Source organism: Drosophila persimilis, unplaced genomic scaffold (assembly GCF_003286085.1).
Source record: "Drosophila persimilis strain 14011-0111.01,24,50 unplaced genomic scaffold, DperRS2 tig00000200-arrow-arrow-pilon, whole genome shotgun sequence".
In the NCBI taxonomy this organism is placed as follows: Eukaryota; Metazoa; Arthropoda; class Insecta; order Diptera; family Drosophilidae; genus Drosophila; species Drosophila persimilis.
The window spans coordinates 38840-51823 of record NW_020825300.1 but is presented as its reverse complement, the minus strand read 5'-3'; the positions used below and the strand labels follow the sequence as shown (position 1 = coordinate 51823).

Below are 12984 nucleotides of genomic sequence, written 5' to 3'. Positions count from 1 at the left end.
GTCTGTGGATTTGAGGTAAAAATGTTGATATATACATGTATATAGATTTGAGCTGCATTATCACTTTAAAAATAACTTTCTAATGTTGCAATTATCAATTTTAGTCCTGCCCTAAGACCAATCAAATATGATTAATGTGCATTTAGTTCCCCACTCACACGATGATGTCGGTTGGCTAAAAACAGTTGATCAATATTACTATGGAAGCAATAACAATATTCAGCATGCAGGCGTCCAATATATATTAGACACAGTAGTGGAAGAGCTATTAAAGGACTCAAGGCGTCGTTTCATACAAGTAGAAACATCATTTTTTTTTAAATGGTACTCTGAACAAACGGTGACTATGAAGATAGCTGTGAAGCAATTAGTCGCTGAAGGACGCCTGGAATTTGCTGGAGGAGCGTGGAGCATGAATGATGAAGCTACAGTTCACTACCAAAGTGTCATAGACCAATTTAATTTAGGCTTAAAGTAAGTAAAGACAGTAATTTGTTTTAGTTTTTTTCGTGCATCATGTAAACTAAACCAACAGAGAGTTCAATGAACCAAACCGTCTCTTATATTTTCAGATTTTTGAAAGATACTTTCGGGACTTGCGCTCGTCCTCGAATTGGTTGGCAGATAGATCCCTTCGGGCATTCCCGAGAAATGGCTTCTATATTTGCACAAATGGGTTACAACGGTGAGTTTTTTGCTCGCATGGATTATGTTGAAAAGAACACACGTCTGAAATCCCTGGCCATGGAAATGATTTGGAGATCTAGCGAATATTTTAAAGACTCCGAAATTTTCACTGGTTTGCTTTATCAGCACTATGGATCTCCTCCCGGGTTCTGCTTTGACATCCATTGTCAGGATGATCCCATAATTGACGGAAAGAGCTACGACAATAACGTGGACAAACGAGTCGATGATTTTATTGCCTACGTAACGTCAATGTCAAAGTCGTTCAGAGCTAATCATATAATGGTTCCAATGGGTGATGATTTCCAATATGAAGACGCCGAGGTGAACTTTAAAAATATGGACAAACTAATTAAGTAAGTACTTACAGGTAAATCTAAAATATAAATTTTTCTTTTATTAAAGAATTTCTTTAATTACATTACATTTACATTAGGTATGTTAATAACCGTCAACTGGAGGGTTCAAAAATCAATCTATTTTACTCAACTCCATCTTGCTACCTCTACGAATTGCATCAGTTACTGCAAAGTTGGCCAAACAAAACCGAGGATTTCTTTCCATATTCTAGCGACAATCATTCTTATTGGACTGGATATTTTACTTCACGTCCAACCCAAAAACGTTTCGAGCGGGATGGAAATCATTTCCTTCAGACGGTTAAACAACTTAGCACACTAGCTAATCTGACCAGCGTTAAGCACACAAAATCCCTAAGCATCTTGCGGCAGGCAATGGGTGTTATGCAGCATCATGATGCTATAACGGGCACTGAAAAACAGGCAGTTGCCCAAGACTACGATCAAATGTTATACAACGCAATTATTGGAGCCGAAAATAATGCTCGCGATGCTCTGCGTGTGTTAACCAATCATACTAGGGCGGAGTTCCAAACTTGCTTAGAATTAAACATAAGTGTTTGCGCGCTTACACAGACAAGTGCTAACAACATAGTGGTAACATTAGTTAACCCGCTGGCTCACACTTCTTCCCAATATGTGCGTGTGCCTGTAACGGAAGAAAAACTATCAAGTTACCCGATGAAAACGGTACAAGTGATGATTATGATATTGATTGATATTATATAAACAAACTGTTTTTATTTAGGTGCGTGAAATATCATCGGAGATTGTACCAGTGCCATTGGAAATTTTAGGTCTTCAACACCGTTCGAATGACACTCAGCATGAATTAGTCTTAAAGCCAGTGTGAAAAAAATTTCCAACTTCTATATTCGCGTACTTCCCTTACCGAGAAAGAAAAATTACTTAATTAACGATCAAACAATACCCATAGCTGAGAACGACGCAGATGAATTCACGTTAGAGAACTCAGTAAGTGAGATACAAAAGAGTAATTACCACTAATTCAATTCAATGAAATAATTTTCAGCTTATAAGGCTTGTGTTCACCAAAAGTACAGGCCACCTTAAAGCTGTAGAAATGAATGGTGTATCCGAAAATATTCATCAAAGCTTTGGCATTTATAAAGGCTTCCAGGGCAATAACGGCATTTCAAAAAATCGATCCTCAGGTGCATATGTTTTTCGTCCAGACGGAGAAATTCAAGTTCTTAAGCGATAAAATAGAATATTCAATTTACAATGGTAAGAATGTTAGGGAAGTTCATCAACATGTGAACGAGTGGATTTCCCAAGTAGTACGTATTTATGATGGAGTAAACCGTGTGGAGTTTGAATGGCTAATTGGGCCGCTTTACAAGCAACGTATACTCGAATGGCACTTTTTACACTGATTCCAATGGTCGAGAAATGCTTGAACGTAAAAGGAACCAACGAGAATTCTTCGAACCAGATATGACAGAAGAAATAAGTGGGAAATTACTATCCAGTTACCGCACAAATGTACATACAAGATGATCATAAGCGTATAACTCTACTCAATGATCGTTCACAAGGGCGGAAACTAGCTTGGAAGACGGTGAAATTGGAGTTGATGCTACAATCGTCGTTTATTAAATGACGATGCATTTGGGGTCGGCGAAGCTCTTAATGAAGAACAGTTTGGCAAAGGTTTGATAGCAAGAGGAAAAGTTTTCTTATTCTGAATGCTGTCCCAGAGAATCCAAATTGTTTTGAGCGTTTAACCCACCATGAATTACATTTGCCATTTTGTAAGTTTTTCAGTAAAACAAATACCGTTCCTTCGATAGTTTCAGCACATGATGCCAAATTTTAACGATTTTCCGGAATCAATGGAGGCTTCTTTCCTTGAGCCTTATTCAACCAACAAATTCTTTTACGATTGGAGAACTTTAATTCCTGTGGAGGCATAAAAGCTACAACATTCATCCTCTTTCGAAATCTTTGCGCGGACGACAGATTTGGGAAGTAACTTTAGATGGAAATATGCCTCTAAGACAAATGAAGAGATTCAAGTTTCATCATGATGGTACCGGCATTATTCCTTCTTCAGTCAGTTACTTCTTTTACTCCACATAAGCCACTGGAGGCTAATTATACGATGGATGCTTCTAAGTTTAGTGTTACGCTGTTACCAATGCAAATTCGTACCTTTATAGGTCCATCAGTAATAAATTATTTACCACATAATTATATTTTCTAAAACTGGAATAGGTTGTCCGGTACTGTTGCTAAATTAAAATAAAACTAACTAATTGCATACAATATCTTGTTTTAGGAATTATCTTTGCCCACGTTTTCTACATCTGGATAAGTTGTCTTTTGAGTGCCTCATGGCTCCAGAGATGACCTATGTAGCTCTGTCTTTCTCTCTCCTAAACACCACAAGAACAACAAAAGTCCCTTTATGCGGACAATTTTGGGGCTCTGCTCAATTGCATGTTTTTTGTGCTGTGAACTCATCAAAATAATCAAAATAAATAACCGCTTTAAGTTGTCCTTGTGAGCACAAGAAACCAAGCGAAGAGAAGAACACTGTTCGGTTTCTGAGAGGCTAACTGTGTTTCGTTCTTTCAATTTTTTTCAGTGAGAAGATCGTATTGAAACGAATGAGAAACGTTTTTAAAGTCGCAGCTACTAACGCTATTCTACATTTATATCCGATACTCAGTCAGTATGGCCCCCCTACGCGAGAGTGCGCACCCTGATTAACAAAGAGTGCGTGAGATAGAGAGAGAATTAGTTAGCGCGTTGCTATGCTATCGAAGCCACTGCAGTTTCATTTCTCTAGCTCTTATAGTCTCTGAGAGTACAGCAAATCCTCTACCTTTTTTTCTGATCTGTAAGAATCAAATGCTCACCTCCTCGTTGGGTAATGGGCTACCAGCAGGCTGAACCCTCTAGTCCTTTTTGGAGAAACCAAAGTGCTCGGTCCCCTTAGACTGCATTTTCAAGAACACCTTTGCTCTCGGTATAGACAGGATCAGCTATATATCAGCACCTTGGGACCGGGATGCGATGTTTTTCAAACGTGTGCCGCGGCAAAGTGGTGTACCATTTGGTGTGCCGCGGAAAAAAATGGAAACCTCACCTAAAAATAGCTGAGATCTGTCCAGATCACCTACCTACGTCCGAGCCTGCATCGACTAAGGAGCCCATACATCTCAAATTGCAAAGAGTCAGCAGGCACGCTTCTTTCCGACATTTGGGCTAATATCCAAAAGTTTGGTTAATTTTGTTTTTTATGCCCATCCGGTATGCACCTTTAGGTTTCACTTTGACCAGCTCCTCCGAAGATCCTGCATTACCTCGGACACAGCAAGCAATCAAGCAATGCAGTGTTCATTGCCCAGCCGGCACCCTCGTAGAGAGTAAGTGTACGTAACATTACCTTGTACCAGGGTTAGTACTAAGGTTGGGTGTATAGCTTGGGTGACGTCTTGGCCAAGAAACCAACTCACTTCTACATGTCTGGGTGTCATGCGATCTCTGGACATTGGGATGATTTTCAGTCAAATGTACTCGACTCGGCGAGTACTCGAGAGATGTCACGGGAAAACTTTTTATCTCCGCACACCTGCAAGATTTCCAAAGTTTAAGGTAAAAAATATGCGGGATATAAAAGAAAAGACCCTAGGAGAGCCTAGACTTATACCCTAGAAAAGAAACCCAGGAGAGACATAATCGCTGTAGGTCCCCAAACAGTCCCACCAAAAAGATGGCTCAGGTCAGGATTTGATCGTCTTTGGGTGGCATAGGCTGCTAAGATGGGCGTTGCCGATACGACCCGGGATCTGCGACATCTCGATGTTTCGCGTAGCCTGCTGCATCTGCCGCACACCGAGCAAGATCGGCTGTTGGGCGCAGATTGTTAGCCTGATCAGTCTGGATTTTAAATTATAAGGGAATTAGATACAAAAGCGTGGGCCATACCAGCTGGCATCTGGAAAGAAAGAAATTTGGTCTCTCTAAATAATCTCCATCCGTCTGTCTGTCCCCTGGTCAGAAACGACACACGCACATTCTGTCTCTCTCTCATTGTTCCTTAAGCAGTGGCATCCTGTAGAAAAGCTAGCGATATTTAACGGTTGGATGGTATTCGTATTTCGCAAGTGGAAAGAAAGAGAGTGAAATATTTAACGGAAGGTCAGGAATGGAAACAGCTAGAATGTTGGTTATTAGATGGAATCGAAATAGACGAAGTGCACGAAATTACGGTTTGAACATAAATAGCGCTTGTGCCTCTCTATGTTGCGTTTTCGCCCAAACATTCTGTTTCATTTTCACCTGTTCTGTTAAACGCCAAATTTAGTTCTATTAAGCCCAGAATTAAGAGTATTATGTGCACAAAAGCCTCTGTTATGTGTAACAGAGATTTAATTCCGAAGTATCGATAACAAAATACGTCTGCGAAAGCCGTAAGCTCGAAAACGTAAAGTGTTGTTGACATAATTGGTCAGGTCAACAGCACTATGCAACACCATATTTACGCTTCGAGTCAGACCGACAATTTATGATAGATTTGGAGCTTTACAAATATAGAATAATTCAGTGATTCGGGCAAATTGAAATCTTACTGAAAGAAGCGGGAATATAAAAAAACACATTTTTTAAAATTGCTTTAAAGTTGTTACTACAGTTGGTCAAAATATAGTAATTATTTTTGTTTGTTTTACTTTCTTGTTTCTTCTTTCGAATTTTTTTTTTATTTTAGTTTTCTCTTAATATTAACTTGCTTGTGTAGAGTCTTTTTGTTTATATTTGGACTGTTTCGACGCTCGACTACCAGTAGCTAGTGACAACTTGTAGGTTGTGGCTACATCAGTGCATTCGCTGACCGCCGAAGTGCTACAAACCATGTATTGAGTTAATGTACACATACATACGGATGAATGTACATGTACATATCAACGCCAAAGAGAGCAATCAAGTACATTTAGTTCTCGAGCTGAGTTGTGTTCTCCGCTTGATCATTCTGATGTGGTTGGTTATTGGTGTAGGAAACATTCAGTAAGTTCGCTTTGTCGATTCCTTATCAAAGTACATAAATTTAGCGGTCATGTTTGTGTGTAAAATTATTCGTAAGTCTGTATGTACATTGTGTTCCTTTTGTCCATATAGCATAGAAGGAGAAAGCTACCATGTCTCGCGAAACTATATCTTGGTCTGCAGCTTTATGCATATTTTTCTTACTTTCTACATGGCGTCGATATGCGAAATATCAATGCAGCCTACGACAAATTGAGAGAGTCACCGGCATCCCAGTGCGGTTATCTGGTGAGTAAATGCGCATTTAAAATACAACAACAAAGAAATTTAACCTCTGGGAGTCGATGCTAAAGGTACCCCACCGTTGTCTTTATTATTTACTAGAGTATTATATTATTTTCAAGAAATTACTGATCTCTCTGACTGATCATTTGTATGTTTACTTCAGGGATCGGCTTGCATATATATAGATACATAAGTATGTGCATGTTCACATGTTTTTTTATTGCTTTTGTGTGAGTAGACAGCAGGCAAAACGGAACATTGTTTTGGTGCCAACCACTGCTTTACGTGAGCGCAGCATCGGAACAATTTCCAATGCACCGGCCTCTGGTTTACTTATACATACATAGTATATTTACATATTACACATATGCATACACATAATTGCGATGGTAGTTGCTTCAGGTTAAAAATACATGTGTACATGCAATATGAATCCTGCTATTGATATTACAGCAAGTATAGTGATTTCGACAACATGCAACGCCGCTCAACCTGAGGTGGAAGCGTATATTTGTAGATATGTATGTATATATATGTAGCCAACATCAGCAGACAACTCTATACATATATTTATGTCTGTCGGTCGTCATAAATAGATGTTTGTTTGGGTTGCGTGTGCTGCAGCCGAACCGCCTGTTTGAATGATAAGCATTTATTGGTGATTGAACTTCAATGAGTATGCATGTATACATATGTATGTAGGTAAATGCAATGAACATATCTTGAATATCGGGCACGTGTGACGTATACAATATCATTTCAGACTATTTACATTCATGTATTCCCATGCTGCACAGAATATCAAATCCATATAGATTTGAGCTTTTTCTCTCTCTTTTTGCGCCCTCTCCCCGGAAAAAGCTTGGCTTTTGTTTCAGTGCTCATTTGCTTGACTTGCGGAATAAAATAGGATATAGTCGCTGCGACGCTTATGAAAAAATGTTCGATTGGGCATGAAAATCGTATTTGATGATATCTTTACAAAAAGACATACATACTGCTCTTATTTTAAATATTAATTAATGCTTTAATTACTTTTTAAACATTTTAAATTGTAACCATACCGAATATCCAAAAAATTTAAGAGCTGTCATCCTACAAAACCGAATATGTTAAATGTGCATCTGATAGCACACACCCATGATGACGTCGGATGGTTAAAAACGGTTGACCAATATTACTACGGCAGTGAGACTAATATTCAAAAGGCTGGTGTGCAATATATTATTGATTCAGTTGTGGACGCTTTGATCAAAGATCCAGAGAAACGATTTATCTACGTTGAATCGGCTTTTTTCTTTAAATGGTGGAAGGAGCAAACTTCATCAGTTCAAGAATCCGTAAAAAAGTTGGTAAGCGAAGGAAGGCTGGAGTTTATTGGTGGAGCATGGAGTATGAATGATGAAGCCACAACGCATTATCAAAGCATAATAGATCAATTTTCCTGGGGATTGAGGTATGGATGAGAATACAATTTTATACAACAAAATCGATTAACAGAGCCATTTCAGACGTTTAAATGATACCTTTGGAGAATGTGGTCGCCCTCGAATAGGGTGGCAAATTGATCCATTTGGTCACTCAAGAGAGATGGCTTCAATATTCGCGCAAATGGGATTCGATGGAATGTTTTTCGGGCGATTAGATTACCAGGATAAGGACGAACGCCTAATGACAAAGAACGCTGAAATGATATGGCACGGATCCGCAAATTTGGGTATTTGAATTTTTTTATTACTTTATAATGTTTTATTACTATTAATTTGTTTCTTAATCTGTTTTTTTTTTTTTACAAAATGGTAACGTATACACTCTCAAAATAGGAAAGTCCTCTGATCTGTTCACTGGTGCCCTTTACAACAATTACCAAGCACCGGATGGATTTTGTTTTGATATTCTGTGCAGTGATGATCCCATAATAGATGGAAAACATAGCCCCGATAACAATGTTAAAGAACGGGTGAGATTCCAAATATGCTGTTTTTGGTGTTACCACTTACAAGAGGCAACGTATTCAACATTTTGCAATTTTTTTTCGGTTTCCTATTGCTTTACTGATTGCACTAGGTCGATACGTTTTTGGATTACGCCAAAACACAAAGCAAATACTACCGAACCGACAATGTTATTATAACAATGGGTGGTGACTTTACATATCAGGCTGCGCAAGTTTATTACAAAAATCTCGACAAATTAATACGGTAATTGAAATTTAGTTTTTATGTGCACCGTCTATTGTTAACGAAAGCCTCTCAGATAAGAATATTCTGTCCAAAATGTTTTGTCAGAACGTGAAAAAATTAATTGCAATCATTGCCACCCTTATGTGTAAATGTATATATGTATAACAGGTAGATGCTTTCTTTGATTTTGTTACTAAAATGGCTGAAAGTTATCGGACACCTAACTTACTTATTACTATGGGTGAGGATTTTCACTACCAAAACGCCGGAATGTGGTATACAAACATGGACAAATTAATAAAGTAAGTAACTAAACGGCAGGGGCTTTCCTTAACAAAGTATACCAATCACTGAATTTAGCGAGTTGGAAAACCTTAGGCAGATAATCTTTTTTTTATTAATTCACAGGTATGCGAATGCGCGTCAGGTGAATGGGTCAAATATAAACTTAATTTATTCGACCCCATCTTGTTATCTCAAGTCGCTGCACGAGTCCGGCATTACATGGCCCACGAAGAGTGATGACTTCTTTCCATACGCATCTGACCCTCATGCTTATTGGACGGGATACTTTACATCGCGACCAACGATAAAGCGCTTTGAGCGGGATGGTAATCATTTCTTGGCAAGTATGCAAGCAACTAAGTGCACTTGCTCCAAAAAAATCAGTTGAATTTGAGCCTCATTTGACATTTATGCGCGAAACACTTGGCATCATGCAGCACCATGATGCAATAACCGGCACAGAAAAGCAAAAGGTCGCGTTAGATTATGCAAAACGCTTAAGTGTCGGGATCAGGGCATGCGCTGCGAACACAAGATCTGTGCTAAATCAATTATCCGTACAATCGGAGACAAGTGCGAGTACAAGTGAGACACGTTCTGATTATATTTTTGATTTTAAAATCTGTCCCTTGCTGAACATCACTTCTTGTCCCGTATCCGAGTCAAATGAAAGATTTGCATTAACGCTTTACAATCCACTGGCTCATTTTACCGATGAATATGTGAGAGTACCCGTTGCACACCACAATTATAAAGTAATTGATAATAAGGGTATGGTGATAAAAATCAAAAAAAATTTTTTACAGAAGATCAAACGATATCTTTTAAATTATAGGTGTGACTATGGAAATTCAGCTGTTACCAATACCCTCCGCAGTAATGAATATGAAAAACAGAACCTCAAATGCACAGTATGAGCTGGTATTTTTCGCGACTAACCTTCCACCATTGGGATATAGGACTTATTATATTGAAAAGTTAAATTCTTCTGAAGGATTCCTCAGGCCAAGTTTTTCACCAAAGAAAACATCAAGTTTAACAGTAATTGGAAACGAAGTAAGAAAATCTTAATCATAAGCTATCTACCGTTAGATCTTATTAGTAATTTTTCTTTATGCAGTATATTAAATTAGGCTTTGACACTAATGGTTTCTCTCAGAAGTAACTGCTGATGGCTTAACACGAATCGTTAGCCAAGAGTTCCTGTACTATGAAGGTGCTAAGGGAAACAATGCGGAGTTTCTAAATCGATCATCTGGAGCTACATCTTCCGGCCAAACAAAAATAAAATTCACTTCGTCGCTAACCAAGTAGATATTGAAGTATACAGAGGCGAAATTGTGCAAGAGGTCCATCAGAAATTCAATGATTGGATAAGTCAAGTAGTGCGCGTATATCGCTCGAAAAGTTATGCTGAGTTCGAGTGGTTAATCGGCCCAATTCCAATTGATGATGACGTTGGCAAAGAAGTCATTACCCGCTTTAACTCTGGCATCGAGTCGGCGGGCATATTCTACACCGATTCAAACGGTGAGACTCTATGATAAAAATAATAGTATTTAACACAAATACAATTAGCCATACCAATCGCGTGTACGAATTTTTACCTAATCCTACTGAGCTATGAAAGAGAAAAAGAGATATATATTTCCTTGGAAGGAATCCAACTTCAGTTCCATTGACTGAGCTCTTTACGGGAGTAAGTTTACAAGTACTCGGTACAGACGATTAAAAACATATAACTACACCGATTAGATCCTCATTTCATTCGACTCTCATTTCCTACTCAAAACTACAATTCTACAGTTTTAAACTTGTTTTTTTTTTCAAGCATAAAAGTATTTATAAAATTATAAATTATTTATACTACTAACCTCTATTAATTCCAAATAATTTGATTTCTATTTAATAACTCAAAGGTCGTGAAATGATAAAGAGACAGCGAAACCGCCGTGATACATGGAACGTAAAACTGAACGAAGAAGTATCAGGTAATTACTACCCTGTGACAACAAAAATTACCTTGGAGGACACAACGGCGCGTATGGCAATTCTTACGGACAGAGCCCAAGGAGGAAGCTCACTACAAGATGGGGCCCTAGAATTGATGGTACATCGTCGTTTGCTACACGATGACGCATTTGGTGTGGGAGAAGCATTAAATGAAACTGAGCACGGCAAAGGTTTAATTGCACGAGGCAAGCATCTTTTCTTCTTTGGTCAGTCCGGTACTCGCAAAGGTATTTCTCTAAAAGCTACTGAACGGATAGTGCAAATAGAAAGCTTGTTGCCTACATGGAAATTTTTTAGCAATATGAAGTCTTACAATGCAGAAGAATGGCGCACATCTTTTAGAAATATAGTGAGTATTAATTAAATTTATTAAATTTTATTGACTTCACACACATTTTTTTAGTTCAATGGAATCTCGGTGGTTTTGCCAAAATCCGTACATTTACTTACGCTAGAACCATGGCACCTAAACCAACTCCTTGTACGATTTGAACATATAATGGAGAAAGGAGAAGATGTACATTATTCTAGATCCGTACAGATTAATGTTAAGGACGTCCTAAGTACTTTTAAAATTGACGATATGCGTGAAACAACTCTTGATGGAAATGCCTGGTTAAATGAAACTCAACGATTGCAATTTGTACCTGACTCCGAGGAAGAGGTATACAACTCATATGCAACATTCTCAAAATTAGCAAAGACTGTGCACTTATTAAGTGCGGCAAAACCGTTTCTGGGTGTAAAATATTCTGATGAAGCTTTACCATCTGGACAGTTGGGTGCTGAAAGTAACCGTCTTAAGCGGAATGTTCACACAGGGCCTTTCGATTCACATAAAGATGACCAAGCCTCAGGACCTAAAGGTGTAGATATTTCCTTTATATCGGATAGTGATGATAAAAAATATATAATTGAGTTAAGCCCAATGGAGATTCGTACTTTCGTTGTATATTTGTCGGGATATTAGGCCTTGACTAATTCTAATTCATTAATAACCTTTATAAACATGAAAATGTATAAATATATATATCTATATATGTATATAAAAATGCTCTGTTGGTTTGTTAAAAACACGAAAAGCTCTGCACCAATTTTCAGCTGACACATAATATTCATTCCCATGATGGTTATTCGCTATATAAAACCGGAAACGTCCGCAATAAGCACGATGATTAATTATGTTAATCTGATCTTTAGCTGCTCGCAGAGCTTATAAAACCAATTTAAAATTTTAATAAAAGTATCTGTTCCATTCTTTATTTTTTGAAACAAAATTGCAGTTTTTTAGTTTGAAAATGTGTAATTTAATGCCGCTAGAAAAAGTGTGAGAGAGAGACCCGAGTAGCGTAGCTACTAGAATTACATTATTATTATTATGGATGCCACAGATTTACGCTTTTTTTGGGGCGGTTATGGGCGTAGAAAATTTGGAAGCAAACTTGATTCAGTGGATAGCTCTTAGAACTAGGCTTTAAACAAGACGGACAGAAAAACTAATTATTGATACGGATCAAGAGTATCTATGCATTTGGTGGTCGGAAACGCTTTCTTCTGAATTTTACTCCAAGTACCGGCTATAAAAGGTGACGACCTCCGACTTGGAGAGGTCTTGAAGATGTGATGTATCCGTACTGTATTTGGTCTGCCCAATTCTAAATTAAAATAAGCACAGAGTTGAACTAGTTGTATTTATATGTAAGTACATACATACATACATATTTAATATGTACATATGCATGTACATACATACATACATATATAACCTGCCAACTTTGGAGGGTGAAACTTTTTTCATTAAAATACTATAAGTCTGCATACATTTACTCACACTGCATTTATAATGCTTGAACTAGAGACTGGAGAGCACAGCACAGTTCCTGGTACAATTTGTGTTGTGTGAGACTAAAACTAAAAAATCGCCATTATCTTAGCTTGTATACAATTGCAGAATTGAAAGGCACTTGTAGGCCGGCATCACCTTTCAGTTAAAATCAATAAAAATACGCTACTGTTTGTACCAGAGTTAAAAATGTTCCACCTTGTCATTCAATTAAACAACATTTCAGTACATACCGCATAAATCGTATTATTTTCGTGTTCACATGTCCGTGCCTTATGAACCAGTCCATCTCCAGCTTGAATTTCATATGCTGGAT

At 37.9% G+C, this 12984-nt stretch overlaps 2 protein-coding genes and 1 pseudogene across 2 annotated transcripts; all 3 read left to right on the top strand.

Moving 5' to 3' along the window:
• Positions 1-305: 305 nt before the first annotated feature.
• On the top strand, positions 306-1368 carry LOC113565890 (lysosomal alpha-mannosidase-like). The gene is made up of 3 exons (XM_026989253.1): positions 306-474; positions 573-1043; positions 1209-1368. Exons 1-3 carry the CDS (start codon positions 347-349, stop codon positions 1366-1368), a joined length of 759 nt encoding a protein of 252 aa, XP_026845054.1. The 5' UTR covers positions 306-346.
• Positions 1369-1421: 53 nt separating this feature from the next.
• LOC113565889 lies at positions 1422-4973 on the top strand (annotated as a pseudogene).
• A 1289-nt stretch (positions 4974-6262) lies between these two features.
• Positions 6263-11851, top strand: LOC113565891 (lysosomal alpha-mannosidase-like). Its single transcript, XM_026989255.1, is given in 13 exon segments — positions 6263-6347; positions 7430-7800; positions 7856-8061; positions 8168-8304; positions 8412-8545; positions 8936-9152; positions 9154-9583; positions 9648-9868; positions 9933-9963; positions 9966-10070; positions 10073-10342; positions 10732-11174; positions 11229-11851. Coding segments are annotated over 13 exon segments (3198 nt in total). The 5' UTR covers positions 6263-6281; the 3' UTR covers positions 11796-11851.
• The last annotated feature ends 1133 nt before the right edge of the window (positions 11852-12984 follow it).

Bases quoted from the DNA above. Each gene is read 5' to 3' on its own strand.
- LOC113565890 (XM_026989253.1), top strand. From the start codon at position 347: ATGAAGATAGCTGTGAAGCAATTAGTCGCTGAAGGACGCCTGGAATTT. The intron at 475-572 runs GTAAGTAAAGAC...TTATATTTTCAG, and splicing joins CAATTTAATTTAGGCTTAAA to ATTTTTGAAAGATACTTTCG. The intron at 1,044-1,208 runs GTAAGTACTTAC...GAATTGCATCAG, and splicing joins AATATGGACAAACTAATTAA to TTACTGCAAAGTTGGCCAAA.